Below are 21,874 nucleotides of genomic sequence, written 5' to 3'. Positions count from 1 at the left end.
AAATATTTTAAAAGAAAAGAACACTAGTATGATTCCTTTATTAATTAAGTTACATTTTCCTTGTTTTGCTCTTGATAGGTGACTTGAAAGATAAAAAATTTTAGAAGACTCTTGCTGATATCTTTATGCAAAAGGGAAGATTTAGGCTGCTGGTTGCTAGGCATTTGATATAAATAAGCATTAAGTGAAATAGATCTGTGAAGCCCCATTAAAGTTGAAGATCTGATCTACAGAGTTTTAAAGTGATTTAACTAGCAGTGTTCTCTTATCTCAGTTGCTTAGTTTTCATCATGTCGGTAACAGTAAATTTCTTGAGTTCTCTCTATAGTTTTGGTGAGAGAGAAAGAATGAATTAGTAAATATTAAAAAAAAAAATAAGAATAGAACACTCTTCTCTTTTTTTAATGTCCCTTTTATATCCCCACCCATAGTATCTCTCCACAATCTTTCTCTGTATAGATCACCGTTAGTATCAAAGAAATGAGTGAGCAAGATATTTTAAATATATGCTTAGGAGTTGAATACAGTGAAAAAGAATCATTGTTAAAATACATGTGATTAGCCACGCCAAATCCCAACACAACAACAAGGCAGACCTGCTGCACATCAGTGTAGTATGAGGAAGGTGCCTAGCCTGCCATATTCTTCACCCATGTCTGTGATGCTTTAATTTTAACACTGATTTTGCAGACAGTCTAGGTATGTGAATTCCTCCCATCTTTCATGTCATCGAATAGAATTTTTTCCCCAAGTTTTGTCTGTAATTACACACCTAAAAGGCTGGAGGTTGGTGGTTCTCTGAAGGACTGTAATCTACCGTTTTGAAACTAAAACCAGAATTAATTCTTTTCTTCAGTTATTCCTTTGTGGGTCTTCCTCTTACAGCTCGCATTGTCAAATGTTTCCCCTACCTTAGTAATTTAAATGATGCAGAGAACAGATTCCTACAGCTGTACTCTGTAGAAATCACCATGGAAATCAAAAAGTGATGCTTTAGTGTCCTAACGAATAATGGTGAGGAGCAGAACAAAACTGAATCCATCCAGTCTGACAATAGAGGCTGTGCCGCAACCTCACCTTTCAAGAAGAGTAAGCAGATACTTTCCTGTGTTGTATCACGTGAATGTTGTTTTTAGTCACAAGGCAATATAATTTTTCTTTTATTAATGCTATGTTTAATATATGCTTGCAAAAATGTTTCCTTCTGTATTTTAAGCTTTGACAAAAGTAAGACTGATTGTGTGAGGTGGTGTTTGGAAATCTAGAAAACATATTTAAACCAAAACTGTTCTCATCTCCCTTAAATGTACTACCATTTAAGCTATGCATTTAGCAACTGTGGTACATTGTGAAGACGGTAAGTTCATGCAGTTCTGCATGTATATCTGTTTATGTTTAAAAAAACAACTCTTTTAACCCATTAATCCCATTTTGAAGCTTCTTATGACTTCATACTGTGCACCAGTATCAGTGTGAATTTATTGTTTAAAACCAGTAACCTCCTCAAAAACCCTTACATATAGAACTTCACTTTTAGATTTTCATTTTTTTTTTCATTTCATAGAACTTCGATCTATTATGAAAGGGGCTTTCTACCCTTTCAGATTACTTTTTATCAGGGTATGGAGTCCTGTCGTAGTCCTGCTTCTGTTTTCTGTGTCTTAGGTAGTAGAGCACATTAAATTTTTTGCTGTCAACTCAAATATGTGGTTACTGCATGAAATGTGGTAAGATATTTTTCAATATTATTTCCTCACTGTTATTAATTACAACTTCTCTAGCTCAGATGTAATACCTGTGTGTTTGTTCCTAATCCACTGCAACACAAAGAACAAAGGGTTTTGTAAACCATTCCTGAAATACTTCAGATGAACACTTTTTGCTTAATATCGCAAAGAATAGGCAGCGTTTGCACACTGGTTTGCATCCCAGCCCCATTCTCACAACCGACAGGCTTGGTGTGCAAATTTACTAAAATGTGCTAACGTTCACAATATTCATTTAATTGTAGCCTTAGTTATCTACCAATAAATAGCTGAGACCTTAATTGGACTAAGAAAAAACCAAGGAGTCCTCTGTTAAGTTGAGTCATAGTTTCAGTCCCCTTTGAATTTGATTCTCAAATATTTGTGTGGTAGGTTGCTCATTACCTTGTCTCAGTAGCTGCTAAACTTCCTTTTTCTTTCCTGAAGATGTGCGATTATTCTTTTTATGTTCATCTGAATGCAGTGCCTGCAAAACGTAACATGTTTTAAAAATGCAGCCTGGATTTCAGAATGACCATAACCTCTCAAGAAGGATTCTTGTATGTCAGTATAGCATTCAATAGTGAAATAGTTTGTTTTAAAGAAGTCTTTGCTAACAACAGGGAAAACGAATCTGTTTAGATACTATTTCTTCATGTCCCAACATATTTTTTACTCGGAATGACCCTAAATTAGGGGGATGTGATGGAACACACAAGGGAGCTCTAACACGTATTTTGTTCCTTTTCCATTGTGTCGTGTTCCCCCCTCCGCCCCAACCAAAGGAAAAAAAAAAAAATTAGCACTATGCTTTATTAGTTGGCTTTTCCTCTTTATTACATAGAGCTCCCTAGCTGAAATCTGAGGAGAGACCAGCACTTTGACCTCAGCTTCATTATGTTGGCTTATAAAAATACAGAAATCTATCACCGTTTCTGAAGAGATTAGTAATAATGAGCAGGTGCAATATGTGACAAACTACCTCACCCACAATTAAAATACACTTAGGTGCTCTTGAGTTACTGATGCTCTAGCTGCTTATTCTGTTTCAATGGGCAGTATGGTATGCTTTTGGGTGGTTCTCTGTGTTCAATGTATCACTCGTATAATTTTGAACATGCTTTAACTTGTCATTGATACACTGATATCTTGAGCTGTAACCGGAGATTTGTCCTAGCCCATCTCTTGTCCACACCCAAAAATTCCGTAGGGCTCCTGACATACAGTGTCAGATTAAAATTAGATGGCTGAAATGGTTATCGCTATCAGCCACCTACCCCGTCCCTCTGATACCCATCAGTGTCCCAAGGCTGGTGTGGCTGATCCGCATGTCAGCCACATCAGTTTCCAGTGCAGCGTCTTCAGATAAGCCACAGGCAGAAGTAAAGTTCGGAAGAGCTCTAGGCTTGAGCTAATGTGTAAAGATTTTGGGGTGTGGTTTAGAGATCAAGTGCTGCTCGGCTCTCCGATATGAGGCATATTTTGTTGGTAAAGTCAGCTTCACCCAGCAGTGGTCCCCCAAGCCCTGGTCACACGTTTACACGCGCATGGCAGGTGGTCATCCAGAGGTGTGCGGGTGCAGCTGGTGCCAGCGCTTCCGTGTGAACCAGCTCTTTCTGAAAACTTGTTTTTAGAAAGAGGCGAGGATGGCTAACATCTCCGAGTCCGCTGTGCCAGCAGGGTGCCAGGCTGCACAGCTCCATGCAAGCCAGGTGTGCAGATGTCCCCGGCAAAGACAAACCCTCGCTGTCACGCCTGGAAGCTCTGGCACTCCCCTTCCACCCTGGGCTCCCTGCTCCCATCCCTCCCCACCGCTGCCCCTCCGCTCCCTCACCTGGGGGTGCCAGGGGGACAGCCAGATTAAAACAGACTGCTAAAAATACCCTTAATTTCGATCTCTCTGCCCAGAAAAGTGGCTGTTCATGGGTGGGAGCAGCAGCTGATGGTGGGGGACGGCTGTGCCCCCCTGGCTGGCAGAAGGGCCAGCCCAAAGTGTGTGGTTATGGGGAGGCAGCCCTTGAGTTCATTTATGTTGCTTCTCACAGCTGCTGTGTCATCGTGACCTGGGATTGTGAATGAGCAACTGTTTATATAATGACAAGCTTGTGTCTATTAGGTGCTTTTTCACTTATTCATGCAGTGTATTTGCAAATTTGAATGCGGTTGTGGGAAGGGAAGATGTTTGCTTTGGTTTTCTTGCCATAAAGCTTCCCAAGATACTGCATGATGTATGTATAGACTCAGCACCGTCTAGTGTCACATCAGTCATGTGTTCGTGTTTAAACCAGAAATGTACTGTCAGGAATTATTACCTTTTTTCTACAACAGCAGAAAAATTTATATGGTAGGGATTTTTTTGGGACATCTGTATTGGTGTTTTCTGCATTATCTACTTCGTAAGCACTTTGACCAGGGAAATCGTGAAGTAATCTTGGTTAAAGACTATTTAGCTGCTATATGGTCAAATACATTGCTGATGCTTAAATGGTATGGCATAAATGTAGCGTGAAAGAATCTTTGTTAAAATTATGCTGCTTAGCTTGCTAAATGAGGCACTCTCAAACGATAAAACAATGAATTTCCTCTTTGCTGTGTGGTCACAATTCTTCCCATTTGTCTGTCTGTCCTGCGCACTCAGTGTTGGCAGCACTGTAGGCAAAAGAGGAGCTTCTGATGGCAATAGCAGTGTCACTACTTCATGGCACAGATACCTGGAAGTGAAACTGAAAAAGGGTATGAGAGCCTGGTGGGGCAGAGCTCACCCCGTTCCCCACTACAGTTACTCTGCCTGTTCCCCTGCTGTCACGGTATGGTTTGGGCTGTTGTTCTGGCAGTGATATCATCAGAGCCTCGCTGCGTCTCTGTCTTTTTAGTTATTTGGGAGCATTGCCAGAAACTCTCCTGACACAGACAGTGGAAAGATAAGTGTAATTTTATTTATTTATTTATTTTTTACCAGTTTATGTTTCCATAAGAGCAGAGCAGAATTTCCTGGGACAAAGGAAAGGCACTTCTGTAGCCCGAGGCTGTTCTTCCTGCTCAGCATCAAAAACCTGCTGTATGCAGTGCACATGGGAGGGATTCGCTGAGACTTTTATAGTGGAAAATGTTAGGCAGTCCTAGTGACTACCAGCTCCACTATAACATATAGGTGCATATAGGTGGGAGTCTGTATACATTTGTAATGCAATACATATTTGGGAAGGAGTGCTAATGGAAATGGGCTGGAGGAGAAGGCATGAGGTAGAAAAGAAGAATTTTCTAACACGAAAAGCATATTACATAGTTGAAAAGACTAAGCCACAAAAATCCAGCCTTCTGGGAAAGGTACTAATGTGAATGACATTTATTTTAGAACAAGCTGAGTAAGAACTGAAGAATTAAATAATGATTGGTATCAGGCAGTATTAGTTTGTAAAAACCATTGCCTGCACTGCCAGATATAAGAATTGAGGGAAATCTATTTGGCCGTACCATATATATTATTTTGTTTATAACTTTTAAGTGAACATTCAGGCACAATGATCTGAGTCAGACCCTTCTTAGGTAACTGGACTTTTCTTAAAGGGGAATTGCTTTTAAATATGAAGACTAACTGTGACAAGAAGTTTATGACAGGAACCTGCAAATCTCTGCTGGTGTGGATCGTGGAACATGTTAATGGAAAAACACCCACAACTAATAACAGTCTTCACAGTATGTAATAAAAATCTTGTCATTAGTGAGCACTGCACAATTCGAATACTGTTGAGAAATGAAGAGAGAACTCTTTTGTCCATTAAAATCTGCAGTTCACTTTCCATTGGAAGCTCTGTAACCGTCCTGCCTCTTGGCACATAGTAAATACATATATTTCTCTGGTATTTTCAGCCCAGTACACATAGGAAGATGTGGAAAAAATGTCGTCATCGCTATGAGATTGGTATCTTCTCAACAGCCATCTGAAACACGGCATACTCTCGTCTGCATTGTACATTACTTACGTGGAAAATCAAGTCTTTAGGTGTGTTTGCAGAACTCCATTTACTTCAGTAACGCTACACGATTGTAGGTGAGGATGGCATTTATTCTGCATTTCAGTGCCTCCTCAGATCTCAGTGGAAACAGTTCGTGCCTTACAGGAGCCACAGTCTGAAGTAATCTGACCTAATTTAATCACAGAGAACATAAAGACAGCACTTTTTCCCGTAAACCAATTTTCCCAGCCCCCATGTGTTGAAGTAACTGTTGTGTCCTCACCTGGGCCCGTTTTGAGGCTTGTAATCAAAGCTTAGCAATGCATCTGTGAAGTGACATGCTTTGGTTCCTATTTCTCTCGATTCGAAGATTGTGATGTTCCCTGGTAAGATGGTCTAGTCTTGAACTATTTGCTATGCAGAAGACATTCCAAAAAAAGAACAAGAAGCTGCTACAGTAACACAATTTTTATTTGATATTCTTCTGTGTATGCAGCACTCCACAAACCTGGCGAGTGATACTGCTTGTGATTATTAAAGATTTTTAAGATAAAAACCAGCTAAGTTAATTTTAAAATATTTACCATAATTCAGGAATTCTTTGAATTATGATTAAGAAGAACCATAAAGTTAAGAAAATCTCATTTGCATGTACCCATTTCTTCTCCTCTCCAGTTGCCCGTGATAATGACATTGTGCTTGACAAAAATTACAAGGTACACGTTTAATGTATTTTTAATCGTCTCTTCATGTAATTTCACAACTGAAAACGAGAGTGTCATTAGCTGAGTCACCAATGCACCTTCCACGTACTCGACTGGGAAAAGTTTGTTAAAACGTATAGAGATATCTGGGGCCGGCAGCCGGGCCCGTCCCACCGCCTCAGCCAGAAGCGGCACAGCCCGGGCACGGGGGCTGGGGCCTGGGCCCATGGGTGGGCCCGGCTGGTGGGGGGCCATGGCTGGGCAGGGCAGGGCTGTGGGGAGCTGGAGCCGGGCCCTGCTGTGGCCTTGCTGGGGCTCAGCCTGGTGGCCCAGGGCTTGCATGGGGTCCTGGGCCTGGGCAGGGTTGGGGGATACGTGTCCCTAAGCGGAGTAATGCCGGGCATGTGATGCCGGGGGCGGGGGATGTTGCTACAGGTGCTTTGTGGATGGAGGAGGTGATGGGCTGCTTTGGTGAGGGTTCGAAGGAGGCAGTATGCCAGCAGGGAGCAGGGAAAATACTTGAATTTTGCTCAAAAGTTCTGGAGTTTCAGGGCTATATGGACGTAAACTGGCAGGTGATTGTGAGTTCAGGAAAAGCGAGTTGGTAGAAGGGCAGCCACCCACCATCCACACATGTATTTCAGAACAAACAGGCTTATGCCAAAGCTGAAGCAGATCTTAGGCTCTACGCTATAAAAACTGCTAAAACAGAACATTATTAAAGCATTGCCAAGGCCATGTCTGAATTATTGTACAGGGAAAATATGAGGATTAGAAATAAAAACTGCACTGAGACCATGGATTAGCATTGCAATGAACTTGAGCCTTAAAATGGATATGATCAAGTGTGTCTGCTGTAGTATACTTTGTTTGTTTGTTTGTTTTTTATAATTGACTGTAATGAAAATAGGATCTGATCCTGTATAAGTAAGAAATGGACATTAAGATTGTTGATAAAAGATCAAAAGCATATTATTTCCAAGGGGGGAGGGGAGACTACAAGGGAAAAATTTGAGCCAAGCTACAGATTTATATGTACTCAGAATAAAATGAGGGTATTTGCATGTTATTTGCAAGTATTTTTGCAGCATTCTGTTACTGTCTCGCTGTTTTATGGAAAGATAAATGAAAAATAAAACAAAAGTTTATCCCTGAAGAATGCAATAAACAAACCTTTCCTTTATTTGCAAATACTGGCAAAGACTGACTAATTGGCTAAGCCTAATGGTCTTCAAGATCACCTTGGAGAGGGGTTGTCAGTTTGAGATGAGCACTGTGATGGAGCTGATGGCTTTTCCTTCTTGAACAGACCTACTCAGGGGAGCTGCTGATCCCCACCACGAGGCTGTGGAGGCTCACTGCGTAGGCAGGATGGTGACTGAGTGATAGCCCGGCTCTTGAATTTTGTGTAGATGCAAAAAAGTTTCCAGTGCTAGTGAAGTCTTCTCATAATGCCTTTAATGGACTCTAGAAAGAGGTCTGTCTGTTTGTTTTCACACCAGACACAGGTATGTATGGGGAAGACTGATCACAAGTGAAGACTGATCCCATTGAAAAATCTCAAAATCTCAAAATAAAGGAGCTACTCCAGTTGTCACCATGATGTCTAATGTAATTTTGTTTGGGCTGTCAATTAAGATAAGCCTAATCAGATGTCCTAATGTCCATGAAGTGATGAACTGAATAGCAGATTTTGCTACTAGTACATAAGAATATATTTTCTTCCTTTAGGTACTGTCATAAATAGTAAATAGTTAAACTGCATTGTTTCAGGCTTTGCCTTAAGAAGATGGAAAGATAATTGCTGGATAAGCAACGGACTGAAAGAGGGTTGAAGCTCAGCAGATGAAACTGGTTTTGAACCAGTAACAATCTTTCAATCACTCTGGTTTTAAGGTTGTAATCTCCTCTGGGCAGAGAACACTTATTCTACATTTTGTGCTGCTCTGTGAACAGACTTTTCTGTCCTGTATGAGGCTTTGGGCAGGGAGGACAGACCTTTGACTGTGCCTTACAGCTCTGTTTCTTATTCTACATAAGCTGATCTGCTTTCATTTTTTGCTGGTATTCTGCTTGGCATTCTTTTTATGAAGTGTTTTTTTGTTTTGTAAAGACCTTTTTATCCCTCCCTTCCCTGCACCAATGGAGTTTTATTAGATCGTATGGCAGCCTGCCATCTTCCCTATTAACAAAGCTTTTTCCCAAATAAACATGTTCCTTGTGTACACTGCCTCCTATTTCTGATTTATTTCCCATTCTAAAGCTACAATCTACAATATTAAAAATAATATGCAGACAGATGTTTATCAGAGGTTGAACAGGGTTTTATTGTATTACTCTGGTATTTGTGGTTTATATTACTTTAATCTCTGGTAAAGTGTGCACCTCCCACCCTCCCCAATTTACTTTTGCCTCTTATTACCATTATAGTAGGTGATGATGCCCTTTAAACACGTTTTCTTTCAGGTTGTTATGTGTTGAAATTGTAACAGCACTATGAAGAAATGTGATGACATATTTAAAATGAAGTTCTTATTTAAGAAATTAAAAATGAGGCCTTTATTCTAGAAATCCAGATTGACCTGGAGGCAGGGATTTTCACCTTTGATTTACATTACTCCAACAGGGTATTTGATCACCCTCTGCTGGCTGTACTGCCAGGGTTGCTACCAATTCACTGGATTGTCGGAGAGCGCCTTTACACGCTGGTCTAGTCCCAGACATCATTTAGGATTTGATTTTATTTGTTTGAACTGTGTTGCTGCAGTTTAGTGGTAACAATTTTAGATCACTGGCTGTGCATATACTTTTTTTTATTATTATTATTTGAATGGACGGAATAGAATTATGCCCCTGAGTCAGATAATCATCTCAGACCTGTTAAATAAAGAGCTGTGACATGCATCATAACAGTGGCCTAAAACACCATATTTTTTCAATATGACATTTCGTAGCTTTTTTTTTTTTTTTTTTTGGCCTGTGGTTGGACTTACATTACAAAAACAAACAGCACTTAGCTATAATTAAAAATGCCCTGCAGTAAGTGGAATGACAAAACAATAGGAATGCTGCTCATATGTATGAAGTCAAGTGTAAATGAAGTCTAAAAGAATTAAGTTGAACGCAAAGATAAAATTATCTTGTTGGATAGGCACAGAAAGTGTAAAGTACTCATACACTATACAGCAGATCTTGCATTTCACAATAAAAAAAACGATCAGAGGATTTTTTTTTTGGTATCATGAGACAAATTTCATCTGTTAGTGTTTCAGCTGAAACATAACCTTCAATTAATGCTTTTAAATGCATATATTCATATATTAATGGGTATTGGCATGTAGAGAGTTTATACACACAAGCATCTACCTTGAACATGTGAGCAGCAATGTACTTGTTTATACTAAATGCATACAGTTTACAAAAATAGGAGACAAAAATAAGTTTACAAAAATAAGAGTATTCTTAGTATTCATTTTTTCCAAGGGAGTCTGGTTCTACCTTGAAGTATGTTCATTAAAACTTTATTTTGAAGAATCAGTACCTTGGCAAGATGCATTTTAAAATTATGCTGCAGACACAATTATAAATGCAGTAAGCCATAATTATAAGGAGGGCTGTGTTTTTCAGCTTCCAGTAGCTGTCATCTGCTTCAGGTTTAGCTGTAGTCAGAGCCTTGCTGACCAACCGACTGATGTTTCAGTAATTGCCACTTGAAAATGAAGAGGAAAACTGCCTAGCTTTGAAATGTTATTTATGAAAGAGCGATCGTGCTGGCTTGTTTTCAGAGCTGGAGCTCTTCCCCCTCCTCTTGTCTAGACAAGCCAAGTACACGACTTTGTATTGATAAGAGGTCTCTGGTGTGTCATTAGGCACATCAGTCTAGTCTGGACTGGTCTGGATTTCCCTGACAGTGTTTGGAGGTCATTCCTGGTATTTTGGTACAGAGCTCTGCAGGTTTATTTACTAACATCCACTTTGACAATACTCTTAGTATTTGCTTTCTACTATCTGCATCACGCTGACTTTGACCTACCTTGATTTAGAAGAAAGGGTTCATTCTGGTTTTAGGAAAAAAAGCACACATCATTGTTTGAACACATTTACTATGCAAACTACTTTAAGGTATTGAATTTGAGTTTACAAGTCACAAATACCTAATGGTAGCTATGTTCCCTGTTTGTAAGTGTCTGTATTTTTCACTGAACAATCTGTTTAATTCATTTATTCCATTCCTATAGTGCATTTTTCCTTTGTGTATTTCTTTCAGACTTCAGTAGAACATGATTACGCAGGTTAAGGTTTGTACTGCCGAGTCCTTCATTAGGTATTAAGTTTTGCTAGACGGCATATGAAGTCTACATTGCCATTAACATCGGTATTTGTGTCACTGTATGTCAACAGTCCTTTCCCTAATTCAATTTAAAGGAACCATAACTACAGAGAAATCCTTTTTCAGATGCTTACAAAGGTTTCATCGGATAGTTCCAGACTTAGAACATGGACAATGCTGTCTTGTGTTGTCCTATGTGTAATGTCAACTAACTGCCATGGTGAGAGGGAGCATCTATCACTGCTCCCTTAAGCTACTCCTTACAACTGCTTCTGGGCTTCATCAGGGTCTCGTGTACCTATTTTGGCTTTTCCCAGTTCTGAGATGTTCCATCACAGTCTTCTTGTCTGCCTTCTTTGGGAATGGAGCTTTTCTGTCGACCAAGCTTCTACAGACAGACACAGTGGGCTCCTCTTTGGAAATATTTGTATTTTGTATTTTTCAAGACTGAGCAGCAACCCCTGGGGTCTTAGTTCCACTTTTGGGAAAACTCCACTCTTCAGAGCCTCCATGCAACATAAACATTGTCAAAAACTGGCACTCTCTTGGATTTAGATGCTTTTTGTTCTCAGAGGTGATTGGTTTTGAAGCTGGGAGTTGTAACAATTGAGTTGCTTTTGAATTAGGTGTGTGTCGTGGGTTGGTCCTGCTAAGCACCTGCACAGCCCCTCAATCCCTGTCCCATTCAGCTGCAGGATACGGGGGAGACCAGGAAGAGTAAAAGCAAAAAAAAAAACACAACAGTTTTGTAAGTGAAGGAAAGAGGGAAAAAGAGAAAGCTTTGAGGCTGTGGAAGCACTGCTTAGCAATAGCCAGAATGCTGGTGTGTTATCAACGCTGTTTTGATCACAGATACAAAAAACAGCACCGCAGGGGCTGCTGTGAAGAAAGTTAACTCCATCCCAGTCAGGCCCAGTACAGCACGATAGCGTGGCTTTCTTGGCAAATAGATTTGGAGTGAGATAACAAGGCGAGGTCATTTTGAGACTGAGCATTTTACAATCAACCAAGAATTCCTGTGGCATAGAGAGCAACTATCCAGTCGCTGCAGGGGACAAGGTCTGATGAGTCTTTTTTTCTTTTTTTATTCACCTTGTTAATGGCAATGTTCATGTGTCTGAGGGAAGGAGCATCTAGCTGTAAAATTTTGCAAGAAAAATAGATTTTCAGTCTGTTTTTGAATCCAGTTTTCAATGCAGTCTGTGAGCTGGGACAGAAAAAAAAGATTGAAAATTCTTTCCTCTGGTTAGACCTCTTATAGTAATGTTAGTTAAAATACTGCATTTTAAGACTTTAATAGAGCTACTAAAAATTTACTGCTTCATTTGGTCTTTTGTCTGAACACCATGTAATCTGGTGGCAAATAGAAACCCAAAGTTCTTAGCTTTAATTGCTTCTGAGTTGACATCTTACATTATAAAATGCTTAAGCATTTTATATCAGTCATGGGGGAAATGTGGAAAGCTTTACATTAGGACTCAACATGAAGACATGGGAAAGAATTAAAAAATTGTGGCCAAAGTAACATGCCATGTGTTCTAGCTTCAAGCAATATGGTGTTTGATATTTCTCTTTCAAATAGAAGCAGCGTGTTCCTTTACTGCTGTAATTTTCAGAACATCTCAGGATTTTATGGTAACTTTATAAAGTTTCTGCCGTTTGCGTTATTTAAAATATCTGCAAAGTTTGAACCCTTTCAAGCCAACTTTTCTTATCTTCTAAAGCAGCTTTACGCTTTTCTTGTTCCGGTTTCTTACTTTCTGAATTTGCAAACAAACTGAGTCCTGTGTGCTGTAATTATCAGATTGTTATTATTGAGACCGATCTTTTAAGTCTCCTTTGCAAAAGTAACTGTTAATAGCCTTCGGAGTTCCTTGGGTTTCAAAGGCTTACACTCTTTGGTCAAGCCCTTAAATGGCTCTTCAGTTCTTAGTTATTGCAGAAGAGGAGAAGGTGACAGGGAAAAATATTTTGCTTGTACAATATTTGATTGTACAATTTATTCTGAATAGTTTGTAAATCTTGAGGAGTTATTTAGGCAAATACTTACTGATTTTTAGGTGCAGTTTGACCAAGTGTGATAGAAAGATATATTTTAAATGCACGGGAAATGCTTGTTTTTCTGATGTAGCACTTTATAGCTTTTATTTGTATTCTTAAGTAGCATTTTATATGTTGCACATGTTGATGCATATATTTTACTGCAGAAGCTCCTTTTTGGTGTGTGTACCAAGATATCATGAATAGTTGTGATGAAAAGTTTTCCGAGTGAAGTCTGCAAATCACTCTTACCTAAAAGGCAAATATGCTACAAAAAATGGTTCCATTCCCTTTTCCAATTTATTTTCCTCCCCTTCACTATTACCGTGCTTATGTTGCATGTCAAATACATGTGGGTAAAAGTCACGCCTCAATAACTGTTCTAGTTTTTTTTTTTAGAATGATAGCTCCTGTCGTCTCAACTCAGAGCAAGTCCAGTCCTTGTGCTGTTAAGATTAATGGGAAATCTCTTGTTGATACTGTTGAAGATGAACAAATGCTATGTCTTTGCTGGGAAGCATAAGAGATCATCTCTCTTAGAAACAGCCAACCCAAACTGCAGCCCTAGGGAAGCCCAAATTTCAGAGAATGGCACTAAATGGCATTAAATAAAATACTTGTATTTCTTGGTTTTAGTTCCAGCTACTTTGTCATTGCTTCTGAATGAGAATCACCAGAATTTTTCAGCATGCTGAAAGCGTATTCATTAAATTATAATTTGTCTAGATATAATATGTCTTCTATGTGTGTAGTGTATTTATCTTTGGAACAAGCCCAGTGAAAAAGCTTTTTATAATAGTGTTTATATTTCTGGGAATATGTCTTGATTATATTTCAAATGCTTACTATTAAGCTTTGTTTCTAGAGGTGACATTTAAATGATCGGTTTAGCTGAAGGGCAATGGAATTTTAATTATTGACCAAGTAGATACTCTTGGTATATAATGCCATATTTAAATACTGAGATATTACCATATCAGACAGAGGACAAGTAAGTCAGACTGAAACCATGACTGACTGGGCTCTGAAAATTAAATAAAAACATCCTAGATGACTAGGCACTAGGCTACAATTCCTATAAAGAGCTACCACTGGTTAGCACTTACTGAATCTTTATCAGTAAACAGAAGGCCAAGGATGGAGGTTGTCCACCTAGGTCATCCAGAAGTGGGTACCTCTCCTGTCGGTGTAAAATTTGAGTGGGACACGATGTAAGGAGTTTTTCCTTGACGTTGTTTTTGTGGTATCGTGTGGTATCGTACACAGGATTAGTTAGGCTGCCTGCATCCTTTTGCACAAAAGGAGAAAGAGAGAGAAGTTAGAAGGAGCTTGAGTTAACAATGTTTTTGTTTAAATACCTGGTCTCAGAGGAATTCTTCCTCATGGCTGAACCACATTTAGTGGAACTTATTAATTTCTTTTTAATGAACAAAATGTAAAATGTACCACATGCCTGTGTATAGCATCCAGACGCTGTATAGAGGTTTTAGAAGTTTACTGACTTTGTAAAGCAAACTGGCATGTGGGAGTTCAATGTGCAGACATTGAGTACATGATTGTAATTAGTTGGGAGACTGGCAGATTGGCTTTGGGAAGGTAGTTAAGGAATAATTGTCTGTGTCTGGACAGGATTGTTGCTTCTTACAAACTACACTATTGCCTTACAGCTGGTGCTGTTTTATATTGCACAAGACTTTTTTTTTTTTAATGTGGGATAATGATTATATTTATTCATAGTGCTGTCTTGCCCCAAATATGCAAGGTGCTACACAAACATATCTGAAAATAGTCTTTGTCCTAAGTGAACTAATTGTGATCAACATGAACTAGCAAAATTATTGCCTGTTTTTTAAGAAGTTGAGTTTCCCCAAAAGGGAAGTCTGGTTTATTAGGAGATTGATTCTAGTGATCTGAAGTCTATCACACATAGTCAGATATAATTTATGCTTGCAGTGCTTACAAATACTACATTATTTACTTGGGTGATGAAGTATCAAAGACCTATCCACCATGATAGCATCTACTTAAAAACATCAGTTGCTTTTAATATCAGTTATTCTAGCTAGTGAAGAAGGTAAGCACTGATTTCCTCACAAATTTTTGATTTGCTTTCCTTTTTGCCTTTCAGAGTGCAAATTCACCTGCGCCAGTGGTAAATGCTTGTATCTTGGTTCATTGATTTGTAACCAACAGAATGACTGTGGGGATAACAGTGATGAAGAGAACTGTCTGCTTGTAACCGAGCATCCACCTCCAGGCATCTTTAGCTGTGAGTACTTGCTCTTCGTGTGCATCAGTGAGTGTACGTATGTGGAATATGTCTGTTACCTCAGAAATCAGCGTGTTCAGGAACTTGGTCTGCTGTTTGATCTCTGGGGGGGGATGAGACAGAGGAAGTAAACACTATTTTTCTCTGAACCAGCAGTGCTATATAATATGATTTCTTTAGGTTTCTATATCTGGAAAGTTGTAGTCATGTGGAGGGAAGTGGAGGAGTTTGTGCTGCAGGTATGAGGTTGCAATAGTATGGATTGTATGCGGCTTCTGAAAAAGAAAGCATAATATTGGAAGTGATTAAAAGTGTTCCTCAAGTTTCTAAAAAATGTTCTGTGCTTTGTGTGTGTGTAGTATTTATATAATATTGAGACTATTAAGAAAGTTGTAATCTTTCTAGTCATCATTTCTATGAACCAAATATGTTTTATTAGTGTTGATATCAGCATCATTTGGAAGGTCACAGAGCTTTTGTGGATATATATTTAAAATAGCTTTAGTTGTTATTCTTTGGTGTATAAATATCTCAGACAGAGTGACAGAGTTTATCACCTGAATTACTCTCTTAGTACATTACCCTCTGTGATGGACACTGAAGTCAAGTTTTGATTTTGTTCTTGCATCTTCTGCAACTATTTTTAAACCACAGTTCACCTTTCTGGGTGGAGGATAAATTTTCCAGTAATGTGTCTGGTCTACAAGTACAATAGAAGTGCTGCTACTGTGATGATTTCCTGTCATACATCAGCGTACTGTGTTACGTCAACATTTACTTTAAAAAAGATTAAAATTCTGCTTTTGGAAACGCTTTACTTAATGCAAGGATAGCAGGAACAAGCATTGCATTTATTAGGAAGAAGACAATTCGTCACATGCTCCCTAACCCATTTCCTTCCAGCTAGGGTTGACAATTGCTTGCCACAGATCAATAGGTCCATACTATGGTCAGTGTCTAATGGAGAAACTTGTGTATGGAATGAGGTATCTAGCACTGCTTTCCAATGGCGTGGTGCTGCCAATAACAACAGCTCTCGAAAATCTCTTTGAGCTCTAGCTGTGACTGGGTTATGAATATCTGTGTTAATTGTGTTGTTATTAATAATAGAAATTACAAGCAGTATGTATCTGTAGTTTTTGTATTGAATACATGCAATATTAAGTGTGATCACTAGAGTGAATTCATAATAGAAACTCGTTAGCTGTTGGATATATTCCCTTCCTTCTCTTCCCTCTAACCTCCAACTTAACATATTTTTAAATGACTGATCTTGCACTTTTTCTGTGATTTCAAACATTTTGAAATAGTATTGACCTACATATGTGTATATATTACTTCATTGTATTTTGCTTTTGGTTTGGTTTTTGGAATGGAAGTCTTACCGAAGCCCCAGGACTGGCTGTAGACTTGGGTGACAGGTCCAGATCAAAATGCCATGTGTATTTCTCCATAAACTTAGTCTGGCCTTCGCCGTTGACTTGTTAAAAAAATATGCCTTATAATTTGTGCATGCAAAGCTGTAAGCAAACCTTTAAAGTACAAAAAGAGGCATTTTCTGACTGAGATACTGTGCAGCTCCTCCACATTAAGAAACCAAGTCAGCACAACTGTTTGGCCAAAAGGAGCTCCGAAAACCGCTGTAGTAGCAGATGGAGTGAAGGACTGAGTATAGCTTTGGTAACAAGCAGCAGCTGGGGCACTGTCCTATTACTTATTTTGGAAATCTTGGGACAAGCTTGTTCCAGAGTGACATTACAGGCAAGAGATCGTAATTGCATTGCGTATGAACATTTATTTCCTTATTTGTTGGTGGTAATGTAGTCAGCACTGTAAGTCCAGACGCCAAAGTCTCTGCAGCCTCATGCAGTGCTTGTGGTGGCTGTTGATGAGTGTGTGGATGCATTGCAGATGGCCGGGGGATAATGGGGACACCCTGTGAGTTCCTTGTTGGAGTCCAAGTGGTCAATTTGGGCTCCTAAAGCCTCATGGATTGAGTCATTTTTCAGCAAACCTCTGTGCCAGTGGTAATTGGGCTGTAGTTGCAGCAGAAGTGGCACTGTGTCCTGGCCTTCTCCTCAAAGTGCCTTTAGAGTCTACAGATCATTTCTTGCTTGATCCAGGGTTGGTAAACTTCCCAGTCTTCCCTCAAATTGCCTCTCTCCCCTGAGGCATTAGAACAGCTCACTGATGTGACAAAAGGCAGTCCTGAAAGGGAGCTGTACAAGTAATCTGGCTGGTGGTCCCCCCTATCTCAAGGAAAATGAAGTTCATCCACACCAAACCGGACAAAATTTGTCTTTAAGAAGCCTTCAGCAGCAGGTTTCCTACTTCTTCCATGGGAGCTGAGGTTGGTGTTATTTGCTTCCTTCTCATGTCAGCCTTTTGCACACGTAAAGGCGGTTACCTTCTGGTAGATTTTAAAAAAAATAAATAATACCAAGTTCTTCCACTTAAATTTTTTTCCTTAAATCTGTTAGATTTGTTCATTTTATCAAACTCCTTCTAAAATATGATGTCCAAAACTGTAGTTCTGCTATTTCAGACCTCCCCAGTGCTGAGAGAAGCAGAATAATTACATAGATGGTCTTGTTAAATCCTTCAAGAACTGTGTTTGCTGGCTTTGTAACAACATGGCAAATTAGTAGCATGTAGAGGAAATACTTGATTTATTGGCAGGAGCATTCTGAAGTGTTTAACTTTTTGCTTACCGTGTGGCAGAAGGAGCATTTGTTGCAGTTTCGGATATCAAAAATGAATGTACTTTTTCTTTGCAATAGGGACTGTGCAACAAGTGCTGGTGAATGAAGAGACTTCTGTTCTAAATCAAATTAAAAAAAAAAAAAAGGTAAAACAGTGGTCCTAATGGTGAACCAAAGATAAAAGGACAAAGTCAAGCAGAAAAATAATACAATCATAAACAGTATTTAAAATAAATGAGGATTAGAGATATTTATTATGGTGAGCATACCAGAATATATGTGCTAGAAATGTCCTAGCTGATGAGGCTGCCTTCCAACATAGAAATACATACATTGATTGACTTCTAATTAGCAGCAAGAAGGTAACACAGCACTATAAAAAGAAAACAATTAAAACCAAGAAAGAGGAATTTTAAAGCAAGAATTTCTAGGCTGGTCAGTATTACATATCAGCTCTATTCTTGCATCTTCTTGATTGCGTGCAGTTCTTGAATGGGCAGGGAACTGATGAAGCAGCAATGTCTAAGCGTGTGCTGGTCCACATCTGGGCAGGACTGCCTGTCTGTTTTTTGCTGGAACTGCTGTGGTCTTTACATAGAGCAGGTCGGCCCTAATGTGGTGTTCTTTCCCATCTACAGTTTTTTCAATGAATCTCTTTCTCCCACTGTATTCGAAACTTCTGTTCTTCTGTAGAGACAATATTAATCTCATTTCACAGTAATACATATACTGACATATACTGTCCCCAAACAATGTCTAAATAATTTTTCATATGGAAGCCCTGCTTCAGTTTATTTAAGCAGTATGTGCCATGTTAGTGGTAGCCTATATTTCCAGGCTACTGAAGCATTTCTCATTTGTGTTCTTGCCAGCAGCCAAATCCAGAATGTCTCGTTGTAGCTCATTGTTTTGTTTAGTTAAGTTGCATGAGCAGTGGTATAGAAAGACATTTTTTGTGGGTGACCTGCTCCCAGGATCTTGTGATTATAGCAGACGGTATTGCATTGTGTTAGGGTAGTTTAAATCTCATCCACCGAGTGTTCCTCCTTGCTGCTCTTACTCTGGCTGTGTTGCGAAGTCTGTTAATTCAGTCTTTCTAAATGTCGCTGCTGAACTCAATAAGATGTCTCACGTATGCAAAGTTAAAACAAAACGTGTATTTCTGCAGCCCTTTGGTTTTATTAGTTTTCCTCTGCTGACTTGTAGGTAGAGTTGCTTTATGCTGCTATATGGGCAGTTTAGTTCTGTATAGAACAGAGAGACCGGAGGGCAGCTGGGTGAAATCAGCATCAACAAAAGATGTATTAGCTAATGCGGGTTAGAAACTGATTTCAGACAACACAAGTTGCCATCCAGGAAGTGTCAGTTGCTCAAAATACGTGCTAAGGCATTGAAGCCGAATGTGTCAAGGTAACAGGTTAGGTAATGAGTGTTAAAATATACCTTCCCCCTTCCTAAGTGAGGACGCTCAGAGATAAGTCTGTATTTCACTACAGGTAGCCTCTTACCAAGGAGCTCATGGCAACTTCTGGTAGGTCCATTTATTGTTCTTATTTTCCTCAACTATTAATACTTACTGAGATAATACAGATGGCTATTCTTTTAACACTACTTTGAGGTTGGGGCTGTATTAACTGCATGAAGCTGTGATTGGAAAAATGCAATTAGGAGTAGAATTTTAAACATTACAAACTTGGCCTTGTGGGCAGCTTGCTGCTGCATGTGACCTGCAAAATTTGGACTCTGAGGAATTGAAACAATGTGCCTGTTTCTAGCAGGACACAGTTCATTTGTTAGAGCATTTCCCTTTGTTTCGCAACAAATGATCAGCCTGCCTTGTCCTGCTAGGAGTAAATTAGATTTTAAAATGGAAAGTGTAGTCTGTTGTCTGTTTGCAGACTGCAGTATTGAAGTCGCATCTAATTGAGTAGCATTGCGATTTTTAGAGATGGTGGAGATTTTAGTGCTTTGTTTGGTGGAAAACAGTGCAGGTCATCTTTGCTGTGATCTGCGTGTGTTCATGAGCGTGTTAAACATAAATATTGCCATGTATGAAAATTTGAAGAACGATAAAAAAAGGGAAACTAAATCCATCTTGTCGTGTGAAAATGACGTCTACATCAAATTTCAAGTTGTCAGCGTTGATGGAGTTGATGTGGTGTGGCAGTTTTGGCATAGCAGGGTTTGCTGTAGGAGTTCATTTTCCTCTGCGAGGTAAAAGAGAAAGCGCACCACAAATATCTGGCTCTCCCTCTCACCACCCCCACCTACTTCTGTCAGCTCTGAGCTTTGTAGGAATCTGCAGGGGGCTGGAGAATGATTCTGTTTTAAAAACAAAAAGCTCAATCAAAGGAAAATATTTTGTTTAAAGAGACCTTTGGCATCCCCCTCTGACTGTGACACTGAATTTGCGCAGATAAAAACAACCGCTTAGATTTACATTTTGATTGTGCTTCTGCTTTCATGTGTGCTGGGCTGTCCCACTTCAGGTGAAATTTATCCATTTCTTTAAATATTTAGCAGTCTAGCATTGATGTTAATGAAAGTCTGGCACTGCTATTTTGAGAATTGCAACAATGATAGTAATTTTCAGTGTCAGATTACTGCTTCTCAGAGGAAAAGGGAGATGGGAGGAGGGAAGAGAGAAAAAAAATTGTTTCGGTTCTAATAGAGTTTGTCATCAGCCTGGCTGTGCCAGACAGATGGATCATGAATACTGTCTAGACGCTCTCTGCCTGAGTGGAGCTGTGGTCTCTAAGGACAAGCAACGAGACGCCGGCTTAAGTGACTGGGGAAAGTCAGGACGCGCTCTCCTCTAATCAGATGGCAATCAATGCCGGCCTGCCTCCGCAGGCTGGGGAAAAGGCCCGCTGCTCCTGATAGCGGGTCGATACTGATTTCAGCTGCAGCTCGTCTATTATCGGCCTTTAGGGAGGAAAGGAGAGGTACGGTGTTATGGCACTATTGATTTCAGCTTTATGTGCCCCGGGGTTTGAGAGAGCTTTAGTTCAGGTGTAGAGCCCGGTACGGGCGGTGGATGGGGAGAGCCGCCAGCGGGCCGCGAGGCCTGCGCGCGGCGCGGCTCCGTCAGCTCTGTTCAGCTCGTCGGTCGGTTCGGTCGCTGCACGTACCTGGGAACACGCTGCTTGCCGCCTTTTGGTGTGGCCCGCTGGCTCAGAAGGCTTCATCCCTTCTCCCTACCTGTGGCTCCTCATGGGCCGTGCATGAAGGCGAGGTTCCATGAGGTTGCCTGTGCTTTGGGAAAGAGGAGCATGGAGGACCGTGCGCCATTTAGTGATCTCTGGCGCTGGTGCTTTTCCTTTCTCTGTCTCTAAACGCAGCGAGTGATAAGGCAATAAAAAAAATCATATGTAGCTCGAGTGATGAGTATTTCTTGACTAGTGTAATATAACAACAAAAACATCAAGTTAATACATATGGTAACTTATCTGAAAAGCAAGGGGCTCTCTGGGTTTTGTGTTACAGAATAAGCTGTAACTTCCTTGGTTTTACTTCTGCATATATAACTAACCTCTAGATGGACATTTTTTTTTTACTTAGAAAGCCCAGTTTGCTTTCAGCCTGTAATGTAGCCTTCGTTCCTGAAGTGCTATAAACAGGTTCTGTGCTTTGTTTTGAAATCACTTCATCTTCGCATATTTTTGAAGCACATCATGGAAAGTTGGCAATTAGTATGAGCTTGGACATTTGAAAAGAGGGAAGCATTAAGGTCAATTCTGTGTTTTTCTTACTCTAGTATTTTGTCTGTACTTTTAAAAATACTGTATTTGCTAGTATTTAATGTAAGCAATGAAGTAGACTGCTGGTCCCATGAATTCTGTAATAAAACTTAAGTGGAATTCAGTAATGCTAGAGTTTACCCATTTTTCTTTTGGAGCTATTAGCAACTCAGACAAGCCAGACACACGTATGTGGCCAATAATAACTATGAAATATGCCAGTACGTCAGGTATTTGCATCTGCTTACAAACAGGGCTAAACCAGCCAAACATTAATCATATTTCTACAGTTAATGAGAAAAGAAATAAAATCTCTGTGCCCTGCAGATGAGAACGTGGGGATTCCAAGAGCTCTGAAATGTGATATTATTCATTTGTGAAGTGTGTA

General features: G+C 39.7%; 1 protein-coding gene and 1 long non-coding RNA gene across 6 annotated transcripts in view; both read left to right on the top strand.

Annotated features, from left to right (window-relative positions):
• Positions 1 to 21,874, top strand: part of LDLRAD4 (low density lipoprotein receptor class A domain containing 4) — a 290,554-nt gene that overhangs the window by 126,616 nt on the left and 142,064 nt on the right. For 4 of the 5 annotated variants that reach the window (XR_013946621.1, XM_080580317.1, XM_080580319.1 and 1 more), the window contains one exon: positions 14,904 to 15,044. The exons of the other annotated variant lie outside the window; for it this stretch is intronic. Coding sequence is in view for 3 of the 4 variants with exons in the window: in XM_080580317.1 (XP_080436443.1) it covers positions 14,904 to 15,044 (141 nt within the window). In the remaining variant the exon portion in view is untranslated. The remainder of the gene's footprint in view (positions 1 to 14,903; positions 15,045 to 21,874) is intronic. 5 annotated transcript variants of the gene reach the window in all.
• The window catches only part of LOC308189816, a 46,360-nt gene continuing 39,536 nt past the window's right edge, over positions 15,051 to 21,874 (top strand). Inside the window, exon 1 of the long non-coding RNA XR_013946623.1 lies at positions 15,051 to 19,277. This is a non-coding gene — a long non-coding RNA (uncharacterized lncRNA). The remainder of the gene's footprint in view (positions 19,278 to 21,874) is intronic.

Source organism: Anser brachyrhynchus, assembly GCF_964034855.1.
Source record: "Anser brachyrhynchus genome assembly, chromosome: 2".
In the NCBI taxonomy this organism is placed as follows: Eukaryota; Metazoa; Chordata; class Aves; order Anseriformes; family Anatidae; genus Anser; species Anser brachyrhynchus.
This window is presented reverse-complemented; position numbering and strand designations above follow the sequence as displayed.